We start from the raw sequence: 25,300 nt of genomic DNA on the forward strand, positions 1-25,300 counted from the left end.
AATTAGGTTATTCTACTCAAAATCCATACGCCCCCTGGCACGCGGCCCTGATTTGGTCAAACGATCTAACTTGAAATTTGGACATTTTGAGATGAATACATATCTTTGGTAATGTGAGGGCGCTCTTTCCATTGGTGACTAGGAACCCAACTTCCTAAAAATGGTTGTCATTTCAAAATTGCTCAACCAAATGAGCCAAATTTTTGCAAATAAAAAGATTTTTATATTTTCTAAGATATTAGATGTGTTTAATGATTTATTTTATTCAAAAAGAAAAATGACAAGTGCTCAAACTTAAAAGCTCTTTTTCCCGAAACAGCGATTTTCAAGTATAGATCATTTTACCAAATCAGGGCCGTGTGGAAGATGTGAATTTCAAATGTAGTCACCAATCAAGGCAACCCCATTTGAAATTCACACTCCCTGTGTGGGAAATTAAGGTCATGTATTCAATAGGGGCCCGGGTGTATGGATTTCAACTGGAATAGCCAATTTTCATGTCTTATATCTCAATCCTGGCAATTATCATCAAGAAAATTGTTCTTACTTTCTTACTGTCAATCGTAAATGGAGAAATAGCCAAAAATCTGCCCGGGTGATTTTTTCACAATTTGGGTTTGTTGCAAATTTGTGATGTTATTAATGTTAAAAATATTGTCTGATAGTTTCAGACCGAATATAACTGGCATCTTGTATTTTTGAGACATTTTCAAGGTAATTCCTACTCTCAACATTGTCAATAATATTTTTAAAGGCCGATATCTCAATTTCCAATTTTATAATACCATAACTTACGAACTCATTATCTTCGCTTAGGAATGTCCGATTTCATTGGGGAAAATGGCGTTATGGAGCAAAATATCTCTATATTTTTAAAGATATGTAAAAACCTCAAAATTTATAACCTGCCCAAAAGTGTCTGATTTTGACATGACACGTCACATTTATTCATAGAGTATTACACTCTTTAACATTTTATGGCAAGTAATTATCCATGATAATTGATAAGTGTCCTACTCGCCAAGGTCCAGAGGAGTGTAAAAGAACATTGTGATATTTAAGGTCAAGGTCACCTGCCCATATCCTAGTATAAATATAATAGTAATTGTTGGTAATAGATACTGCACAGGTCAGTTGGCCTGGCCAGTGATGTTTCTTCTTTAAACCAACCTATATGAGTGACATGGTTTGCTTATTTGCATACCCGTTTGTATTATATTCATATGTATGTAAAAATGAATACATCATTGTCCAATTGATATCAATGTATGGTTTTATGTTTTAAAATTGTGATAATAAAAATATACAAATTTGAAATGATTTGCGAGTCATCATATTTGTGTATCATCCAGCCAGTAAACAGTATTGTATGAATGGTATATCCCTCACCCTCCTACCTGCGGGGACATCCAATCAGTCCAGGAATATTGCATTGCATTTTACGAATGGTATCCCCCCAACCTGCCTCCAAATGAGGACATACACTGTGAAATGGTACTATCCAAGGGGGTACACCCTATACTGCCAAGAGAGGACGTGCTATAAATGGTGTTTTTACATCATTTCCGTCAGACCATGGACAGTCCACGTTTAGAAGTGTGTCCACGGTTGGAGGTGTGTTATCACAAATATGGCATTGTTTGGTCTGGAACACCTACTCACACACACACCCCTGCAGAGATATCTGATCAGTCCAGGATATTGCACAGATCCAATCCCCTAAGTATTCTATTCTATCTGGTTTTATCATTTGCACACCATTTCCGCAAATTTTCTTTCATTAAAACCGACACATTTTCAAAATAAAGACAACATCAACTACTAGAGCTACAAATATCTGTGTTTATTTACTACACATACTGATATACCAACATACAGGTAACAAAATGAATCAACATATCAAGCTTGGTATTTTGAAAAACTTCTTTCATTAAAAGAAATTCTTCACTTCCTCCTCTCTTCACAATTGAATAGACTATAGACGAATCCAATTTCACGCATTCTTACACCTCAATGGCAGCCATAGCTGGGTGCCCGTCGGGTATATCCCACCTAAAATATGAAATGATTGATGCGTCCATGGCGGGGATTTTAAACTGCATTTCATCACCTGTGTTACACATAGATAATAGAATGATAAAAGTTTACAACACAATACAACATAACATCGATTTTTAAGCGGCTTTAATCCACCCAATTGGGCAGTCACAACACCAGTTTGGTGCGCCAGGGACCCAGTCATGGCCGACTAAATTCTGACCATCACTTGGCTCGTTGGTTTCGTCAACATCAACATCAGAAATATTATGAAATTCAGGCCTAGTGTACTAGGAGCAACAAAGCGAGCATCCCTATGTTCGCCTAAGGTCACATTTAAGCGCAAAGCGGTTTCATACTGTCTTGTCATGTTGCTTGCAGCTGAGCAGCGTGATACACACGCAGTGCAGACAAAATCAAGGCTTGTCACCGACTGATACATCATGCTGCTTACCAGGAGCATAAGTGCTGTGCTCAACAACTGTGTAATGACGTGGGATATTATTATAAATTGGTCATCATAAACAAATGGCAGGTGTTGTTGGAAAACTTTTGATTTGAAAATGTCTATTGAAGTTTGTACGCATATTTAATCTGGTCATAATGTTACACACATCTATTCAATTGCTTCTAATATTTGCAATGATGAAAGGAAATTCAGGTTTACAGATACAGATGTGACTACTTAATCAGCAAATACATGATGCACAAAAAGTATTGTCAAGTATAATTTTGTTCAGAAGCAATTGCCTGCAGATGCAATCAAGGATTTTGCTTTGAGTGAGAAATGGCCATTTACATGACAATATGCATGTCTTGGTACATTATGATTGGTACATTCAGCAAATTGCTCCAATAGAACTGTCTTGCATCATTCTAAACTGAGCAGTTTTAGTTAATTATCGGCATGCTCACAGGGACAAGCCAAAGTAAATCTTGTCATTTTTTACATTGTACTTTTTTTCTGTCACATGAACACACAAGTTTCACTGTGTGAAGTGAGATATCAAAATGCACATAACATTTTTAAAGCAATGTAACTAACTCTAGTAAGAACCACTTGGTACTTTGTTGTATAATCTTTATACAGCTTCATCCCGAGCCAAAATAGGATAAGATGTAGCGTGCACCCTCCGTTTGTGCTCTCTACTCGCCATCATGATGCAATGTATAATAGGTGGTGTTACAATGGTCTTCTTCACAAGTGAATTACCTGGGTGGGGTCTTAGTGGAAAGGTAAGTATATTGAGATATGAGGCCGATTCAAGTGGTATTTTCACTTGAGTTTAGTTATGGCCACAGAATTAAAGACAGAGAATCGGGACTCGACCGCCATCTTGATACAGGCATGGAGCAAAAATTGGGGGTATTCGTTTTCCCTCGGAATGCAATCGAGGCATTTGTTGTCATGCAAGCGCGGCATGGATGATGGGCGCAATTGAGAGACGCACTTGATGCGACCTACACGCGAGTTCCAAGACGCTTCAGATGAGACGCATAATTGTTTTCGTTCGTCTCCGCGACTGTCGGCAAGGACCGAATACCCCAATTTTCTCCCCACAGCTGACGCAATTGTACGTGGCGGTATAGGGAGTCCTGGTTCTCCTTCTCTAATTCTGTGGTTATGGCTCACAAATTTTGGAAAACTGGTTTTAAAAAGGCATGCTTTTTTCAAATGTTCTTCACAAATTTGGAAAAGTGCTAATTATTCAATGTTTTTAGCAAGTTTTTTTTTTGAGCAAAAACAATTTCAAAGTCATGAACATTAGTATATTTTTAGTCCAATTTGGTTTACTTTTGGGGTTAGGATCAGAATACCAGCCTCACATCTCTGACCAATCCAAAATCAAAACCATCCCTGGAAATGCATCAACACAGGATTTTATAATCACATCATAAAGCTGGGTCAGATTTCACACCTGCATTACAAATGGGTTATTCCAGTTGAAATCCATACACCCCCTATTGAAGACATGGTCTTAATCTCCCACTCGGGTGTAAGTTTCAAATGGAGTCACCCATTCAGGTAACCTCCCGATTTGAAATTCACACTATGTGGGAAATTAAGGTAATTTCTTCCACATGGGGTGTATAAATTTCAATTGGAATTGACCAATATGTGCCCAGTACACAGCTCCTAACTGCATGCTTAGTCAGTAATACTATAATTGTGGGATCATCACTCTTAAGAATTACTTCCTGGATGAAATTTTTTTTTTTAACCGATATTTGACATACTGACAATTTTCCTGATTTCATTTTGTTTATAAGAGAGAAATCCTAGCATCCTTGCTATGGTGTATTATTAATATTACATCATCCACAAACAAGTTTTGTGGAACAATTATTAACCAGCAAAATATCACACATTTACATCATATGCTGCACACATAGAAGGATGACATGGAGATTTCCCATAATGCAATGTGATTATCCCCTCCCATAATTTCAAAATATATGCACCATGTAAATACTACCAAAGCTAAGATACAGACAGCATCCATTGCTTTGTAAAGTAGAATTTTATATTCCGTTCCCACTTTCATATTCTATAAACGTGACTTCAAACACACCAGGAGAAAATAGATATTTCTATCGGAGACACAAACTTGTTCATGTGCGTCTCAGGTGGCAGTTTCCATTTAAGCATTTTTGTGTAGAATCCATCCCACACCACCAATTGGCATTACATTTATAGCCAAGTTTGGTCCAACTTTCAAACCAGAGTGAATTGTAGGATGGAAGCAAGCAAGTCATCCACTGCTGCATAAAGTACTATCACTGCACAGACAATATATATTGGGTAGCTTTGTATGGTGTTATACAGTAACCTGCAATACATGGATCCTGAGTTTCAAAACCAAAAGTCAGTTTGACAGCAATTCCTTCCCATAATACAATATACATATATTGCATAGCAAAGCTGGATTAGCCTCCAAGCTGTATCTATTGTTATGCAATACACCTTGTGGGAAGGAATTTCGGTTTTCTAGTCAAGAAACCCAGAATCCACATATTAACACCAAATGGTTTTAATTATTGTATTCATTGTGATCATACACTTGTTTGATTCTTGCATGAAATACACTATGGCTATTAGTCACTCAATGCTGATGGGTATTAGTATCATTTCAGGTTACTAATCACTATCTTCAGCTTCACTTCCCCTTTCATTCCCCGATTCTTGCCCTGACTCATTACCCCCTCCCCCATCTGAATGTCCCCCCCCCTCTGATGCCGCTTCCGATGCCTCCCTCTCTGAACCCTTTGCACTACCGCCACCTGATCCGGCTTCTGACCCTGCTTCAGATCGATGTTCATCCTCATTGCCAGATTCTTGGCCAGATTGCCGATTGGGTGATCCCCCCTCTGATTCTGAATCACTAATCTTTCTTCTTGATCGCTGCTTGGGTGATTGTTCTCCTGCATCTGAATCTGAATCGCTAATTTGTCTACGCCCTCGCTGCTTTGGTGCAGGAGCGTCTGAATCTGAATCGCTCAGTTGTCTTTTGGCACGCTTTTGAGGTGATGGGGAATCACCACCACTACCACTATCACTATCGGAATCGGAAAGGATCTTACGAATACGACTACGAGATTGTTGTTTGCTTGGTTCCTCTGTACGTTCTTCCTTGTCACTGCCACTGGAACGTGCACTGGGAAAGACAATGCAAATAATAATTATCAACTCATCATCTATCTCTGGTAGTGAAATTTTGAATTTAATTTAATTTTTATATTCTGTTATTATTTATATTGCCAGCAAAAAGTGTTTGGAGGAACTTGTGTAAAATAAAATTTGCAACAAAGTTGTGATTTGAGTAGGTTTTAATCTTCCCCTAGAGAAGTCCCAGAAAAGATTTCAGTATTCTAGGGAGTTGCCATCTTCAGAGCAACTACATAAACAAGATGTTGGGCCTTGTATACACAAGAGAACCCGTCAAGAGGGTATGTAAAAGTGATGGACAGTGGTGGTCCAGAATGGATGTCAATAAGATTGACAGGAAGTGTCAATGAGTCTTTTTTTTTTAACCATGTGTATACCTATATATTAGGGCTGCAGGACTTCAGGTTTTTTAGTAATTGACTATTTGCAGATCAAAATCTGAATAAAAGTTACAAGCAACCTAGTGCTTAAAATGCAAATATACCCGTAAATACATTAAGGCATGGTCAAAAGAATGGCATGGTGCAAGCAATAGATTATATCAACTCCCCTGTCCCCAAACACACTAACTGTTCAATTTTGCTCACAAGTAAACTATAATTTGCATAATATAGACCAATTTCAATTACATAGACAAAAAAATTTAATTTGTTAATTTTGATTAAGTTTGGAAAATAATTGCCTTATTCATTGATCCTCTTTGAGAATACAGCAGAGAGTGAGAAGTTGTGACTAACGCTAAAAAGTCAACATAGACAAACAATCCCAATACTTGTTGCAGGGATGAAACTGGCCTTGGACAAAAAATGTGGAAATTCACTAATATACATATTGCACAATGCAAGTGTAAGCTTAATTGACAGATTATGGTCTTGAAATCACCCTTTCATCCACAACTCATTCAGACTATAATGGAGAATCAAGATATAGTATGGTAGTACACTCTTAGAAAAAAAGGACCACTTTTTATGTCCAAATTCATATAATCACCATTTTACAGAGGTATATCGCCATTTTCAAGAAAAAAAGTATGATCATGGCAATTAAAAAATGAGAAGAATGCAAAAGTCGCGAGTTGGCAGACTTTAAAATACGGAAAACAACAAAGATGCGGACATCTCGTATCCCTGCTATTGCTATTTTATGTTGTACACACCTTGCATCCTCATCTTCTGCAATCTTGAGTTTGTCATCATCTGAGTCGGATTCACTTGATGACAAGAATGCTTTGGATTTGAACTTCCCAGCAGGTTCTTCCGCCACCATTTTTTGCCTGCGTTTGGACCCAGCGTCACCTTTCCTTTTACGTGGGCCACCTTCACGTTGCCTGATAAACAATAAAAACAAGGTAACCATAAAATAAAATTCATGCAACTTGTTCTTTCTTGGTATTTCCTCTTTATCTTAAGGGATCTAGAATGAGCGTTTATGGCGTTTCGACAGTATTTTTTGTGGGACATGAGAGCACCTCAGACGTATCGAATTGCATATCTTCAATACGAAAGGTCAAAATTTTCAATTGATCGTCGGCTTTTCATCCCACCTACATACACTTTAAGTATAAATCATCAGATTTATAAAGTTTACTTCAAGTACTGTTAAATATCAAAAATATCAATTTTAATGATTTGCCATAAAATGTGTATTACATTGCTGAATTTAAAAAATCAAAATTATTTAATATCAGAAGGACATTCTTCGTATTCAGAATGCAATTTGATATGTCTGATGTGCTCTTATGTCCCACAATAAATACTGTCCAAACGTTCATACCCCTTCCCTTAAGTCCATTGCAAAAACCAATGAGCAAAACAAACAAATCAAATCCCCCCTTAGGACCCAAATCATATTGAACAGTATGTTTTCAGCAGTTTACCGATTTGGTGCTGTATACAGCTTAAACATGAGGTGGAGTTCTGATGGGCTAATTAGATCATGTCATCATCACATTGGCACCTCATTCACCAATTAAGTTGCATAGTAAGGCTGCACGACATTTTTTAGTAGTCGACTAATCGTCACCCAAATAGTCGCGACTACAACTATTGGTGACTATAAAAGGTCAAAATTTGCTTCAAAGTTCAAGGTTACTTTTTTTTTGTTCAGAATACACTTAAACACATGTACACTAATCCTCTACTTAGTTCTAACAGGCAATAAGTAATAGGTAAAGTTATAACTTTCACAAAGATTTTCAAGGCGGTAGACAATTTTTAGCACTTTTAGAGCCTGTCTATACTTCAATTTTGTTGCTTGTTGAACTTTCAGGAATAGTCGCTAATTGGTAATCATAAGTCGTAGTTGTGACTATCGCCAAATAGTCACGACTTGGCTATTGGCGACTTAGTCGTGCAGGCCTACTTCATAGCATCATGTGACCTAGTTCTTTTACACAATAATCAGGAAGTGCAGTCGGACAATGTTGAAGGACCTTGCCGAATACTACACCAACTTCTAAGCCAGTAGCGTTTGGGCAAAAGTGATTTATCTCGAAATCATAATCACTGCTAGTACAGAATATTGGTTGTAATGTCACAATAAGTACACTATAGTGTCTAGTCTTATTTTGAGAGCTGTTAAGAGTGGCTCAGCTTGCCATCAGTTAAGGGTGTGTGATATCACGCTTGGCGACAATATTGTGACAAAATATTATTGTGATGCGATAATTTTCACTGCTTCACCAATGTCCCCACAATAAACTATACTCAACAACTCCCAAATGAAAGCTGAATAGAGTTGCCAATTTGGCAATATATTCCATGTTTGTACTCAGATTTGAAGCACTTGCGACGTACCTAATTCCTTCCATGCATCCATTCAATATTAATTCAATTATTAGTTTTGTAAAACATTGTGCGAAAATCAGGCCGAACGTAAACAAAGTTTTCAGTGCCTTAAAATTGATCGCAAAAATGACTGATATCACAATAAATTTTGCCGCAATATCGCGACATGAAAAACCCTGGCGATGCACACTCTTACCATCAGTACATGTACGGGACAGAGTCGCCAGTGTATGGACAAATCTCTCTTGTGCCGGATTACGTTAGCGTGCAATTTGAAACTGTCACTGCCATATCCAATATGTGTACGTCCATATCAAAATGATACACTTGTCGGCTGCTACATGTGTCTCATTTCACATAATAGCTAAGAATAAATACCAGACTCATCCCAAGTGGAGGTCACTTCAAATCATCCCCAAGTCACATGGTTTAGGAATAAGCCCTTTCGCAATTTCGGAAAATTGCAACTGCGCATGCTTAGACATCGTCACACAGTTCTTCAAGGAGAGATAAACACAAGGAGGCTGCAGTGCGTTTCCAATGCGGTGAACTGTGCGTTTGCATAAAACATCTTGTACTGGAATTATGTCGATTATTTTGTCTTTATTTCTTCATGATACATTGTATTTGATTAAATATATTGATATCATGAAGAAATAAAGACAAAATAATCAGCAAACTGCCAGTACAAGTCTACAAGATGTTTTTATTCAAACGGCACAGTTCACCGCATTGAAATGTACAGTAGCCTCATCGTGTTTATCTCCAATTTTATCGGCAAATATTACCCATGATGCACCATGATCTGAAATTGCGAATGGGCTTATACAGAGAACATTCCTTAACCATGTGACTTGGGGATGATTTGAAGTGACCTCCACTTGGGAGATGAGTCTGGTATTTGTTCCTAGCTATTATGTGAAATGAGACACATGTAGCAGCCGACAAGTGCATTGTTTTGATATGGACGTACACATATGGTATTGCTAATTTGAGATGTGAGACACTATAGTGACCTGCTGAGTTTACCTTTGTCTCTTCTTGGACCTCTGTCCTTGGTCATCTTCATCACCACTCATGCTACCACGTCTCTTCTTCCTCTTTTTCTTTGGTTTCTTCTCACCACCTTCCTCTTCCATTTCGCTGCCACTATCACTTAAGATTTCTCCTGTCTTGGGTCGCTGTTATAATATCATAGAAATGGGTGTTGTTATAAGAAGGACGGACACTTAGATATCCAATTTATGTGATATTGTTAGAAATAACAAATGATTTGGGTTCATTTTGTTAAGGTCAATTTTGTTTGCAAGACTCTTCAATTCCCTGAGATGTATGAAATGGAAAGAACCCTTCCATATTGGGATATCCTTTGTACGTACTTCTGACAAAAGTTGGTCTGCTTTCCAACAATCCTTCTGTAACTGTTTACTATTGAAAAATTTTATAAATTCACCATGACCACTAGAAGTTTGTTGTTTTTAAGAGTTTATTGTTATGCAATCTGGGTCTATTTGCTCTTTGGCAAATTTATCTTGTGTTAGTTAGTAACTTTATTGCAATGTAAATGATTTGCTTCTTTGCTATGGGCCTCTTTTCATCTTTGTATGGTTCTATGTAGGCCACAGTTTAAAACTCCAACAAAAACTAGATGACAATATCGTGCTTCTATTACTTACCCTTCCTCGTTTACCACCACCAGACCTGGGCTTCTCTTCCGGCATATCGGGAACAATCAGCAAGTTCTTGGTTTTCTCAATAAACTGTGCCCTCTTCTCCATTAATGCTTTACTCCTCTGTTCCACTTCCTCCCGTTTGGCAATCTACAAACAGGAAACATATTATGGTAAAGATTTATCACAATCCATCGTCAATTAAGTTTATGCAAATTTCTACAGGTTAAGGAGTTGACGTACAATAATCTTAAACTTTGGTAGCATAGCATGCATAGCCAGCATCATTATTACATCACAACATTCAAAGTACATTTTGCAATCCATTTTTAACAAATTTTAACATTTCGTTTAAAGTTATTTGCTGAATAAAATAATCACTTTGTATTATTTATGCCTCATTGTAATACAAGACATGTTTGTGCTAACAGAATGAGGACATTTATAACTGTCAATGGAAAAATTGAAAATAATGAAAAGGATCTGCCAATGTCTACACACATTTCAAGACATATAGACCAATTTCAATAACATAACTTATTACTATCCAAGTGCGGCATCCAATACCGGCAGTCATTAGCTATAACGCTTTCTGATGGAGTTTTACATCTAGAACACTGTGTTGGAAGCATGGACATCCACGTTTCCTGAGTGTCCACTGCTGTATTTCTCATATGTATATCCTCATTAGCCAGTGTTTATCCCTACCTGTTCTTGAAGATGTTTCTGTTTGAGTGCTTGTCTCTCCTGTTCATGTTTTTGTCTGATGAGACGATCCTCCTCATCTTGCCTCCTAGCTCGCTGTAAATGGTACTGAGCTTGACTAAGCAAATCAGAACATTGCCTGAAACAAATCAATCATTTGCTGTAAATGGTACTGAGCTTGACTCAACAAATCAGAACATTGCCTGAAACAGATCAATCATTTGCTGTGAATGGTACTGAACTTGACTCAGCAAATCAGAACATTGCCTGAAACAGATCAATCATTTGCTGTAAATGGTACTGAACTTGACTCAGCAAATCAGAACATTGCCTGAAACAGATCAATCATTTGCTGTAAATGGTACTGAACTTGACTCAGCAAATCAGAACATTGCCTGAAATAGATCAATCATTTGCTGTGAATGGTACTGAACTTGACACAGCAAATCAGAACATTGCCTGAAACAGATCAATCATTTGCTGTAAATGGTACTGAACTTGACTCAGCAAATCAGAACATTGCCTGAAATAGATCAATCATTTGCTGTAAATGGTACTGAACTTGACTCAGCAAATCAGAACATTGCCTGAAACAGATCAATCATTTGCTGTAAATGGTACTGAACTTGACTCAGCAAATCAGAACATTGCCTGAAACAGATCAATCATTTGCTGTAAATGGTACTGAACTTGACTCAGCAAATCAGAACATTGCCTGAAATAGATCAATCATTTGCTGTAAATGGTACTGAGCTTGACTCAGCAAATCAGAAGATTGCCTGAAACAGATCAATCATTTGCTGTGAATGGTACTGAACTTGACTCAGCAAATCAGAACATTGCCTGAAACAGATCAATCATTTGCTGTAAATGGTACTGAACTTGACTCAGCAAATCAGAAGATTGCCTGAAACAGATCAATCATTTGCTGTGAATGGTACTGAACTTGACTCAGCAAATCAGAACATTGCCTGAAACAGATCAATCATTTGCTGTGAATGGTACTGAACTTGACTCAGCAAATCAGAACATTGCCTGAAATAGATCAATCATTTGCTGTAAATGGTACTGAGCTTGACTCAGCAAATCAGAAGATTGCCTGAAACAGATCAATCATTTGCTGTGAATGGTACTGAACTTGACTCAGCAAATCAGAACATTGCCTGAAACAGATCAATCATTTGCTGTAAATGGTACTGAACTTGACTCAGCAAATCAGAAGATTGCCTGAAACAGATCAATCATTTGCTGTGAATGGTACTGAACTTGACTCAGCAAATCAGAACATTGCCTGAAACAGATCAATCATTTGCTGTAAATGGTACTGAACTTGACTCAGCAAATCAGAACATTGCCTGAAACAGATCAATCATTTGCTGTAAATGGTACTGAACTTGACTCAGCAAATCAGAACATTGCCTGAAACAGATCAATCATTTGCTGTGAATGGTACTGAACTTGACTCAGCAAATCAGAACATTGCCTGAAATAGATCAATCATTTGCTGTAAATGGTACTGAACTTGACTCAGCAAATCAGAACATTGCCTGAAATAGATCAATCATTTGCTGTAAATGGTACTGAGCTTGACTCAGCAAATCAGAACATTGCCTGAAATAGATCAATCATTTGCTGTAAATGGTACTGAACTTGACTCAGCAAATCAGAACATTGCCTGAAATAGATCAATCATTTGCTGTAAATGGTACTGAACTTGACTCAGCAAATCGGAACATTGCCTGAAACAGATCATTCATTTCAGTTCATATCATGTGTCCATAGGCCTTTTTCCCCATATCCCATAGACATGTTCAAATTGATTTTTTTCCGACGACAGCTGCCATTTGTTTTTGATGACCCGGTTTGTACTAATATTCCAGGTCATCACGCAGCTGTTGGGCTGTAAGGATGTTATTACACTTTATTACACTGCGTACGCACTTGGAGCACCTCACCTGGTATTCCAAAGGTGTCTTATCTGGAATAGTGCATGATGGGATATATGGAAAAAGTAATAATCCACTTAAAATATAGTTTATAACCCTTCCCGTATATATATTCCTCAATCTTCTGTGTGAATTCTTTTGCATTTTATTGTTTTTTTACTCCATATTTTTAACTTTATCTCAGTTTCAAATTTGCCACCTTTGGCCCCCATGGACCAGATTGTCATATATTACCAATTTTGACTTTCATTTAATTATTTAATAAGTGCCCCAAATGTGACCAACTTAATTAGGTTAAATACGGTATCTCATAAAATGTAAAGAGATCTTTCCATCTTATTTCTCTACCTTACCTAGCTTCTAATGCAGCTTGCTGTAGATCAAATCTCATCCTATCTCCAGATTTACTCAAATAATGAAAGTATCTTTGTGCTGTACCCAACTCTGCCACGGCACCAGATACTGTCTTCAGATTGCTCTTCTCATCTTTCAACACAGCCATAGCGATACGTTCCAAGACTACCGCAATGTTGTATAGGATTAATGTGTCATTTGGAGCCACCCTGCGAGCCTAAAATGATCAAAAGAAAAATGTTGCTAGTTGTGTGGTTGACAAAAACAGAATGCTCCTAAAACCACCTTGGTCCACCAAAACTTAAGTTCTCTTATTTTTTCTGATTGTGGGTTTCTTGCAACAAAGGCAGATTCCACTTTCTCTATGTTAATTCGTTATCACAATTCAACACAGAGATCTAAATGGAGGGGGCATTCAAGTATTTGACTCAGGTCCATTGCCAATGGGCAAGGGCAGCAGAAGTCCTTGAACTCAAAACAAAAATTCCACCTCGGATTGGGAATTTGCCTACCAAAATTTTCTAAAAATTGTGCTCCAATTGAAGCTTCATTTGAAAAAAATTCCAACTTCTCAGAGGCACATCACCCCTAAGACACCTGCACCCTGCACGGTAAGTGACACTAACATGCCAAAGTTCACTTTTGCAAAAATCTGCCCAACTCCAAATAATTCCTGGCTATGTTTGTGATTTGACTGTACACATGTCAAATGCACAACCACATTTGTTCATGTTGCCCCTTATTAAAGTTATATCTTTAGCAAAGTATCACCTATAACTTAACCAAGTTAAGCCCTAAACAAGTTCAGCATGGTCACTACTAACAAGTTACGGAGGCATGTTTGATTAAATAAAAAAACAATTGTTACTTGATTAGTTTATATTACAAATAAGTAGCTTTCTTGACTAGAATTCACAATAAATTATAGTATTCTATGAGTATGCTGTCAGTTATCATAGTACCAGTCCCTGTGTGAGTGGTGAAGCTTCTGATAAAGTCAGAGACACATCTGACGAAAGCTTGACCACTTACACACAGACCCGATTCACTGGTACTGTGATAACCGACAGTGTACTCGTAGAAACACTATATATATAACTTATTAGTTTAAATTACCTTAAGCAGAGTATGTCTGCATTCCCTAAGCTTGCCTGCTTTGAAGTATGCCCTTGCCAAGTATGTCAATACCTCAGTGCTGTGATGCTTGAAGAACTTCTTGATACAGTTTTCATACTGTAAGAACAATTCATAATGTACTGTTCAGCTTAAAGTGTACTTGTAATATGAAAATGAAACGAATAAATACTAGGTATCGTTTATAATGTCCCATGATTTAAATTCTGTCAACTTTTGTTGAGTAATTATTTTATCCTTTTGAAGTGATTTCAGGAGTGTTATTATCAATGACCTTTGCATACCATTTCTTATTTGAGGTGTTGTACATTATGTGCAAATGCTACAATTTATCTTTATACCCTTTGAATAGCACTAACATACTGTGTCTGTGAAATGCTTAAAAGATACAGTGAAAATAGTTTACAAATTTTGCACCGAACGTGATACTGCATACATCCTTAAACACTATATATGTTACCATTTGAATAGTGGTAACATAATGTGTCTGTGAAACGCTTTAAATGCTGTTCCTCTTGATTAGCACTAACATACTGTTGAGATCCCACATTGTCTTATTTATCAAATGTCTATCATTATGTTTTCTTTGCCCAACCCCAGGATCCCATTATTTAGCGGGCTGATATTTTGCTGGCTATCATTTAGCTGGCTCACATTATTTATGGCCGATTTTTAGTGGGCTCACATTATTTTGCAGGAATCCCATTCTTTAGACTTATCCCATTATTGCCGGATGACTCACACCCAACACAGGCTCCACTCACGTGTTGGCCCCCAGTAGAGCCTGCAAATCTATATAAGGAGTAGTGGACCAGGGGTGAGATTCATTCAGTACTTAGCTCACCACAGAACATCTTCTATGCCCTTCACTTTATGCTTTACACAATACGAACTCCATATACCAGCAGTAACATACACATTGTGCGCAACACTCATTTCTTTCATGTCCAAGAATTTGAAAATAAACAGTGTGTATCTTACCATTTGAATAGCACTAATATACTGTCTCTGTTCCACATAGATATGAGCAAGATTGAGCCATACATCTTTCATGTCAGCAGTAGCTTCTCTAACCTGAATGGTAAACACACAAAAATGAGAGTATTAAAATGGACTACATAAACTTCGAATTAATGACGAAAATAAGTTTGGTTTTACAGTGCTATCGTCTGGTCCACACATATCCCTTCCACATACATTCATCTTTTATTACAATTGTGTGCCCAATTCTAAACAGGGTGGGACATTGTTGACTTCATGTAAAGTAAATCCTCTAAAGGTTACTGAAAACCTCTTTTATCTATTTATTGCTACAGAAAACATTCTTTTTCAAAATTTATAACATTGTTCTTGAAGCTGCCTCTCTTCCATGATCACAAATATTCCAAGAATTTTCAAGGAATCAAAATCCAATTTTTAAGGACTACACAAATACGATGCACTTTACACATATGTGATGCGATCAAGCAAAATGAGTCTGATGTCGATCAAAATCAAAATTTAGTTTTCAATTTCTTTATATGAGCCATTTTCAGAGCTTTAATTTGCTGAAAACCCATCATAATTAGACTTATGGTTCCAGAGATATGGCCATTTTAGTGTTGCTCAGAACAATAAAATACAAAGGAAGTTGAATACTATTATTGATTATATCTCAAATCAATATTCCTGACATCCGACTCATTTTGCTTGATTGCATCACATATGCACTTTGCACATACTAGAAATTTTTTGTTCTATTTTTGATTAAAAGCATTACATTAATTTCTTTCTCTATCAGAAATTAAATATCAAGGAAATTCCAATTACCTGTAGTAAAACTTATGGACATTCACAGCCTTGAAATGGAACTGCACAAACCCTTCCAATCTTTGCAAAATCTATACTATAATAATCATAAGCGTTGTCTGTCTGTCCGGCTATGCGTTTCGCCGCGCTTCGCCGCATCAATCCGATATTTGGGACATGGGTAGGTGCCAGGAAAAGCATGTTGACCGTGTGATTTTGAAGGTCATCGGAAGTCATTGGAGGTCAAGGTCAAAGGTCAAATTTTTCGAACTTTGTCCGATCGGGCCCAAATTTGGTGGGTGGAATCCTTGATACGAGGGGTATATATGCCTGAAATAAAATCGAGGTCAACCGAGGTCAAAGGTCATTACGGAGGGGTCAAATTTCGGGCTCAAACTTGGTGGGTCGAAACCTTCGTATGAGGGGAGCATGAAAAACATTATATGGAGGTCAACCGAGGTCAAAGGTCATGTAGGGGCTAAATTTAAACTTTGCCCTATTGGGCTTAAACTTGATAGGTGGAATCCTTCGTATGACTGAGGGGAGCATGAAACAGTATCGCTATCGTGCCAGTGCTCTCACAGCATCTGGGCTCTCATAGCCGCAGGTGCACTAGTGATAATAATATTTGTAAAACATTTTATCCATACCTGAGAGAAGACATCTCTTGCTTCACGTATGTATCCCTTCATAGCCATTATAGCACCGATACCGTTTGCTGCATACAGGTTACGACCATCATTACGTAGCACCTGTTTGTACATTGCCAATGCACGATCCTGGTGGCGCTTTTCCTGTTCAAAAATCATATAAAATCATACATGTTGCACTACTTGTCTAAATTTAACTGAAATTTCACTTGCATTTGGTATGTGTAATAGGTTTGACTATATCTTTCATTTTGAAAAACAATTTCCACATAAAGTATGAGTATCAAAATATTTACAAAAAAAATCAAATTCCAGCTAGATTTACACTATTACTAAGATGGTTCATCTATAATGTTAATAAGTTTGTGTTTTGGATGTTTGTACATATAAAATTCAAACATCCATTCATTTCACCGTATCTTAATGACCCTTTATTTTTGCATTTTTGGATTTACTTAAAATTTATCCGAATAAAACCTCCAAATATTTAGTGCTAACTATTCATTATTACATAAAGCTATAGTTATGCAACCGTAAGCTATTACAGTTAAAATCCATACACCCCTATGGAATACATAACCTTAATCTCCTATACAGAAGGTGTACATTTCAAATGGAAGCACCCATTGAAATTCACACCCACTGAGTGGAAGATTAAGGTCATGTCTTCCACAGGGGGTGTATGGATTTCAACTGGAATAACCCACGCATATACACCCCACTATCATATACATACCTTTTCTTTGTCTCTAGTAGGTTGATATAAAGTCTGTAACCAAACATTGCCCAGAGCTAACAGAGAGTAAGTGTCATCTTTAGTGGTAGGCTGCTTCAAGATTCGCTCAAATTTCTTCTGACCAGGACCCCATTCTTGCTTAGCCAAATGCAGGTTGCCAATGAGGGACCAGGCATCTGGATGATCCTACAACACAAAAATATTTGGTTAGAGTATTAGATATTTGTGTGTGTGTGTGTGGGGGGGGGGTGATATGGGTATTTGATGACTCAATATTTCACCAATCAAACAATTGTTTGCCAAAATTTCTCCTGACCAGGACCTTGATCTTGCTGGGCTAAATGTAGGTTTCTAAGCGTGGACCAGGCATCCGGATGATCCTTCAATATCAGCTTTTAATTCACACAAGAAATTATGAGAGAATTCTAACCCTACAGTAATATAGTAATTCAATTTGCCCAATTATCTGTTCTAATGAAGAGCTTTTATACTCCTTGTTGATGATCCAACAATATTCTATAGTTAGTTTCAAAATATTTCTGCCAACAAATAAAAGCAACTGAGAATATGTTGATAACCCTTAGCCTTTCACATCTATTTCTATTAAGCTCCATACCATACCTGGTTGATCTGTAGTGCTTCTTTGAACCAATCGGATGCTTCATAGATCTGTCCTCTATCTCTTGCCATGCAACCCAGACGAAGATAACCTGATATATACAAGAGCAGTGAACATGTTGTCAATAATTGCTACTTGTTGGCTTTCAATAGTACTGGTATTTACAGGACTGTTCACGCATGATACTTGAACCATGGCTAAAAATGTATACATACATAGAGTCCCGAGGTGCATTAACTAGCAGATACAATTTTAAAAGATGTAAGCAGAATATTTAGTCAACCATTTTCTGGCAGGATTTATTCAATGCATAGTCATATTATTTACACTTATATACAAAGCCTGACACATGTTTCACTTGCCTTCCCACACACTAGGTAGAAATCAGGATCTTGAAATTGAAACTAATTATTTGCTGAGTGTATACTGGCAATGAGAGACAAAAGCTGTAAGGAATATACACAAATTTTAAATTACACATTGTCCTCCTTTTATTTTGTTCGATTTTCAGTCAAGGTCCGTAACCCCCTGCAGAAGAACTTGCGACCCAAATTTGAGCCACAGTTTTGGAAGCCCTGTTTCAAAATAACCTCTTTAATCTGAATTGTTACTTACAGTCCACGTAGTTAGGATGCTCCCTCAGGACATCTTTGTATAGTTTCTCAGCTTTGTCATATGAGCAGTTAGCCTCATGTAACCTGGCCAGGTTGTACGATGATGTAACCGATATGGCACTATAGTAAGTCTCATCATGCTTAGCCTCTGCTTTGGACCTCTCAAGTGATGCTTCATAATATTTCTGTTGAGAGTAAACATTAGTTTTTGTATGTGAAGTTTATTCAAATATGTTTGCAGATATTTGCACAATATGGATGGGATCTAGATCAACGGATTGAAGCTTTTATTCATCTATTGTGTCTGATTTGAGCACTAACATGTTGGAAAATATTGCCAATCAATATTCATGAAGTTGTACGATTAACGGCTATAGTTGTACAATTACGCGACTTTATCATTATATGTTTGCATTCATACATTGAGATGTATCGAGATGTATTGTCAAGTCACAGCGTGTTCATTCATGTTATTCAAATTAGCCGCACAAACCATGTTGGACGCCGCCTTGGAAATGCATAGAAGGCCTCAAATTGAGGCAACTAAAGCACAACATTGGGCTGTGTAATAACAATGGTACCACTTCCACATGATTTTGCTTTAGTCACTTATTGATACTCGACTGCAGTGTCATGTGTTAATATGCCATCGAGTCAGTTACCAATGGCGGAATCCTTTTGTTAGAAACAATGATACCACTTTTATGAACAGCCTGTCGGCAAATCAAATCGGCATCAAAGGAACAATGCAATGTACATAAGCTAATGCTTCTCCATGTTTATATAACCTCCTTGATCCAGATGATGCAGATAATATTTTTGCCCTAAGCTGTTGGAGTAATCTCCTCCAGGTTGTATTGGTCTGTTCCATTTAGAATCCACACTCCCCTATGGAAGATATGACCTTAATAATCTCCCACACATGGGGGTGTAGATTTCAAATAGAGTCACCCATTTGGGTAACCCCATTTGAAATTCACACTTTCTGTGTCAAAGATTACGGTCATATCTTCCATAGGGGGTGTCAAAATTTCAACTGGAATATCCCATTATGCATCTGGAACATGTCTGAAGTGCTGGTTCCAACATAAATGTGTGCCAATCTCAATGGATTACCTTCATACATTAACATCATTAAGGAATCAGTATAAGAAATACGTATTTGTTATACCTTGGCCTCTTGTAGATTGCCTAATCTATAGTGCAGTGCTCCTACATTATTCAATATCTCTGGCGGAACATCAGCTTGGACTTTCTCTTTCAAGATCCTGGTGGCCGTGCCATAAGCAGACAATGCAGCCTGCAAACAAAAACAAGACAAGACTTAAGGTTAACAGCCATCACCCTGGCAGATTACAGATAGGATTTAGGGTATAAGTATTAACAGATTGGAGTGTGTTTTCACATGGCTCTACCACATTATTTCACTATAAAACTTGCATACAGTGTGTAGAATAGTAGAATAACCACTTTGTAGCTTGAAACTCACTAAAATTATTATTCACGATTGGGTAACTTAACCCCCTTTTAGATCTAGGGTCCTAAATGATTGATTATAGGTTAATAAATGCGTAATACTTGTTGGGAGCCCCACGGGGGAGTGCATTAGACACATCAATATCTCAGTACAAGTGCATTATTTTGTACGATTTCTCGAGCAACAAGTGATACACATTTATTAACCTATTGCATACACGATAAAAAAAATCCTGTGATTTTTGCTATTTTATAACAAATTTGGCACTATAAATCCATCAACCAGCAAGAAAAATGAACGCGCCCGAAATCACTACGCATACTACGCGCCCATGCAATTATACAATATTTATGCACGGCTAGTAATTTACTAACGTTCGCTCTGATTGGTTCTCACTATCTAGGAGTGTAAGAATTTCACTTACAATCAGTATGACAAATTATATGTACTCTTTCCATTGAATTATATTGAAATAGAATACCAAGAAATTGTGCCAAAACTCTTAATTATTTTATGACATTTTTGATTTGCCAAGAAAAAGTCTGCTTAATCTGCTGTAATATTCTTGTTGGAATTGAGTTGTACAACACAAAGCACTACAAATGCACAAACCTTAAGCTTACAGATGTCAAATACTGTCGATTTCTAAACTTTACAATACCAACAAATGCTGATGGGACACTATTTACACCCACAAGCATGACAAAGCCACAATGGAAGATTTACCATACCGGAGGCAGGCGAGAGAATGATTTCAATCTATTCAACCAGATTAATCCACATACCTTAGAGCAACCAACGTTGCGGTCAGTACCACTGACCTTCAGCTGGGTTGTGATGTTAAACACCTTGAGTCCCAATGACGTCACCCTGTGACGTCATTTGGCGAGGTAGAGTTCTGATGGTTCTGTCCCAGGCGTGTGAGAGGTTGTTTCTGAGTCCTCCACCACCTGAGTCCTCTTCAAGGGGTTTAACATCACAGCCCAGCTGAAGGTCAGTGGTACTGACCGCAACATTGGTTGCTCCAAGGTATGTGGATTAATCTGGTTGAATAGATTGAAATCATTCTCTCATTGTATGATTCCCAGATGATTGAGAGTATTCACAATTTTCTACCGGAGGCAGGGTATTTGGCATCCACACTCTGCAATATAATTACTTTATTCTGCATTTAAATAGTAACCAAGTTATTATGGCAATGAATGAAAGTGTCTGTCTTACTTGTACATCAGTAATTTCTAAGATCTGTGCCAACTCAATCCATGCTTCTACATCATCAGGGAATTGTTCCACCACCTTCTGCAAGTGACTCTTAGCAATGTCACGTTTACTGTCGTCTTTGGAGGTGGCATATAGAGAGCCAAGAATCTTCATGGTTTCGTAGTTGCCGGGTTGTGACTTGAGCACCTTCTCAAAGCACTGAGAAGCCTGAAAATGACAAATAATTACATGCAAATAAAATTCATGAAAAACTCATTTTAAACAACATGACGATAACTTCAGTTCAGAGAAATTTAGCAGCTATTAAATGTGTTATTATGATTTAAAGTGTTGGATACAAAATTCTTCCAACTGTGATTAAACTGTTTATTTTTAGTACAAACCACTTGACCTCAATATCTTGACACTTATTTTTCTTAGATCTTGCAGTTCGTAGAACTGATTCACGAGTTGGTACATGCGCTACTACAATTGTATTACTATCAATAAACGGGAAGAATGAATTGATTGGATTATGGTTGGTCTTAACCCTGGAATTATGGAAAATGACAAATAATTATGCAATTAAAATTCATGAAAAACACATTTTAAACAACATACCATAACTTTTGTTCAGCTAATGTGTTACTATGATTCATAGTGTTGGATACAACATCATATGAAACGGTTTTTCAGGACACACCATTTGACCTCAATATCTTGACACTTCTTTTTCTTAGATCTTGCAGAATGTGTTGGTACATGTGCTACTACAATTGCATTATTACCAATAAACAGGAAGCCGGAACACTTATTTTTCTTAGATCTTGCAGTTCCTAGAACTGATTCATGCGCTACTACAATTGTATTATTATCAATAAACACTATAGGAAGCCGGAACTCTTATTTTTCTTAGATCTTGCAGTTCCTACGTGCTGGTACATATGCTACTACAATTGTATTAAAATAAAAAAACAGGAAGCCGAAACACTATTTTTCTTAGATCTTGCAGTTCCTATGTGCTGGTACATATGTTCCTAGAACTGATTTACATGTTCGTAAACATGTTACTACAATTGTATTATTATCAATAAGGCAAAAAAATTCTTTGATTGGCGTAACCCAACCTACCGGAAAAGAAGCCCAAACCTGACTTTTTGCAACAAAAAAATATATATAAATTTAATTTTGAAAAAAAGAGAAAAAAAGTTTCAAGGCCTTTATCAAATGCAATTTACAGCTTTAAAACTTGGCAAAGACTTGACAACTCCATCTGTGAGGTCAAATATGGGCAAAAATGTCAAAATTAAAAACCCAATGTTGTTTTAACCCACATTTCTTCGAGCAACATAACTAAAACATTCTTTTCGAAAGTACACAGACTACTTTTGTCCCCAGTGACATCCTGTTTACCAATTACCAGAGTGTTACACACATGGCTATTATAGACAATAGGGCACAGACTATAATAGTCTGGGCCCTATAGTCTAACCTAAGAAGTCTTAAGCAGGCGCTAAAAAATTGGTACAGTCATTTTAATTGCAAACATCATCAATTAAAGAAAGTGTACTAACATTGTCAGCATCTCCTCTCTGTATGTACATCTGTCCCAGTCCAAAGTGTGGTAATACAAATGCTACAGATGCAAACTGTGTAGCCTGGTAGTAGTACTGAAAAGCCTGGTCAAAATCACCCTGACAAGTAAAAGCAATTGTAGTTAGTGGAATTCAATATACTATATAGGTGTCCCAGCCCAGAGTCATTAATAAAGAATAAGCATGTTGTATAATCTCTGTTTGGCAGGCCTCATATTCAGTTCAGACATATTCCAAATATTGCACATTACTTTCATAAAAGTGAATGCACAGGTTTTAGTTATTAGTCGATTTTGGTTGCAACTGGATTTGACCTGTTCATGTGAGCACTGAGGCCATTTGAAACATTTTAGCATTTACCTTATTTGACCTTTGCCATGTAACATTTGACCTGTAATGTAATAGTCCCAAACAAAAATGTTTGGTAGACTCATAACCGGTGCGATCTTACCTTTCCGATGTTGATTAAGATACTTCTTGCATCGATCCCGAGATGCGGAAAAAACCAATAGTCATTTTGTCCCACATAAATGAATAAATAACAAAACCCCGATCCCCGGTGGACTCACCCAAAAGGTGACGTCACACCATATGATAAATCCCTTATCCGACTTGGGATCCCCTACCGGACCAAACTTGTAGGGGGTGGCGGGGTCGGGATAATCAACATCGGAAAGGTAAGATCGCACCGGTTATGAGTCTACCAAACATTTTTGTTTGGGACTAGACTCAGTACACCGGTCGATCTTACCGTTTCGATGTTGATTAAGATACTCTTGCATCAACATCTGAAAGATCGATCTAGCAAGTAACCGACGGATGGAGGTACAAGATTGGTCAGCATCTGATCAGGGATCGGGAGCGGAAGCGATGGTTTCGCGAGGTCAGAAAATATTTTCCCCAACGGTCGGGAAACAAAAAGACCACGCGATCACAGACATAAACCTCCTTACTTAATAAGTTTGGTGGTTAAGAATAGCGACACTGGTTCTTACCATGCTGAGTATTCTGTATAGTCTGAAAACCTGGTACCCGTACACCACCGTATTATGATCGCCCGAACAATGTCCCGGTAAACCTCCGCCCGTCTCTGATTACTAACGTAAGCGGAAGTATCGTAGAGAAGGGCGAAGGTGGCTTCCGGGACACCGCCTGCTAGATCTCCTCAAGGGACAACCGAGCGTTATACCCAAGATGATGAGATAGCTCGTGTCGAGTGGGTCGTGGGGCGAAACCTTCGCGATCCCCGGACCCCACCAACACCTGGACCAGCCATTGCGACAGCGGCTGGACCGAAAGGCTCTGTAAGGGTGATGAATGCGGTCGTGAGTCCCTCGCAAGGCTTGTGTTCGGAAGAAATAGTGCTGCATCGCCTTATCGGACACCCCAGCCTATCTTTGGCTTCAGCCGAACCTTGCCCAACCCGAGTTCTGCACGCATACCCTCCAAGACGCTCTTCCGACCTCTGCGGAAGCCGACACGAGAACAGAGCGCCGAAACAGTGTCGCTCCAGTGTTTGTGAACACGGAAGCTAACCTCGAGACCGTGTGCAACTCAGCACCGCCGTCCGAAGCCAACGCCAAACCGGAAAGCCATCTTGAGAGTTACGTATTTAGCGGCGCTTTTGACGGAAGGTCAAAAGGGTGACCCTTAAAGTAATCTAAGACTGTGTTGGGATCCCTAGGAGGATCACTTTCCGTTTTAGTAGACACTCGTTGAACATACCGTCGGCGAGGCGAGACTAATAAGGTAACCATCGGCTATGATAGTCGACCCGTCTCGAAACCTCGGTGAATGGAGAGGACAGCTGACTTATAGCTGGCCCCAGTGGCCCGCTGAAGTCTTGCTTGGAACTTTTCTGTCAGAAACTCCGGAACTAGCAGCACAGAGGCTCTGAAGCGGGAGAGCTATTTGTCTCATTGCACCAAGCGTAGTATGGAGCCAGACTCTGGCTATACGTACGGAGGGTAGACTTCCGTCTAGCCCCGGCGATGAGAAAAACAGCTTCTGATGAAAAGTATCCCTCCGCTGCGTGTTCCCTGGTAAGGGCCATGCAGCTAACTGCAGGTCCTCTAGTGATAGACTGGGTACCTCCGCTCCGGGCATCCGGAGTAGATCTGGTACCTCGGGGAGTGCCAGCGGCCTTGCCGCTAGCAGAATGACAATGCAGTCTTCCCACCCGATCTTGGCCACCACCCTCATGAGTAGTGAGATCGGAGGGACTGCATAAGCTGTCATCCCTCCCCAGTCTATGGACAGAGCGTCCACGGTGAATGCTTGGGGGTACGCGACCCTTGAGCAGTACACCGGCAGTGGATGATT

General features: G+C 38.3%; 1 protein-coding gene across 1 annotated transcript in view; it reads right to left on the reverse strand.

Annotated features, from left to right (window-relative positions):
• Window positions 1-3,596: 3,596 nt before the first annotated feature.
• Window positions 3,597-25,300, reverse strand: part of LOC140155643 (RNA polymerase-associated protein CTR9 homolog) — a 34,718-nt gene continuing 13,014 nt past the window's right edge. The window contains exons 8-22 of the mRNA XM_072178561.1: window positions 22,958-23,077; window positions 21,405-21,611; window positions 19,878-20,006; window positions 18,708-18,891; window positions 18,095-18,183; window positions 17,474-17,659; window positions 16,738-16,881; window positions 15,281-15,373; window positions 14,282-14,398; window positions 13,165-13,382; window positions 10,869-11,004; window positions 10,167-10,310; window positions 9,520-9,671; window positions 6,861-7,031; window positions 3,597-5,693 (exon numbers count right to left, since the gene is read on the reverse strand). Coding sequence (XP_072034662.1) covers window positions 5,177-5,693; window positions 6,861-7,031; window positions 9,520-9,671; window positions 10,167-10,310; window positions 10,869-11,004; window positions 13,165-13,382; window positions 14,282-14,398; window positions 15,281-15,373; window positions 16,738-16,881; window positions 17,474-17,659; window positions 18,095-18,183; window positions 18,708-18,891; window positions 19,878-20,006; window positions 21,405-21,611; window positions 22,958-23,077 — 2,607 coding nt within the window. The 3' untranslated portion in view covers window positions 3,597-5,176. The remainder of the gene's footprint in view (window positions 5,694-6,860; window positions 7,032-9,519; window positions 9,672-10,166; window positions 10,311-10,868; window positions 11,005-13,164; window positions 13,383-14,281; window positions 14,399-15,280; window positions 15,374-16,737; window positions 16,882-17,473; window positions 17,660-18,094; window positions 18,184-18,707; window positions 18,892-19,877; window positions 20,007-21,404; window positions 21,612-22,957; window positions 23,078-25,300) is intronic.

This window comes from Amphiura filiformis, chromosome 6 (genome assembly GCF_039555335.1).
Source record: "Amphiura filiformis chromosome 6, Afil_fr2py, whole genome shotgun sequence".
Lineage (NCBI taxonomy): Eukaryota > Metazoa > Echinodermata > Ophiuroidea > Amphilepidida > Amphiuridae > Amphiura > Amphiura filiformis.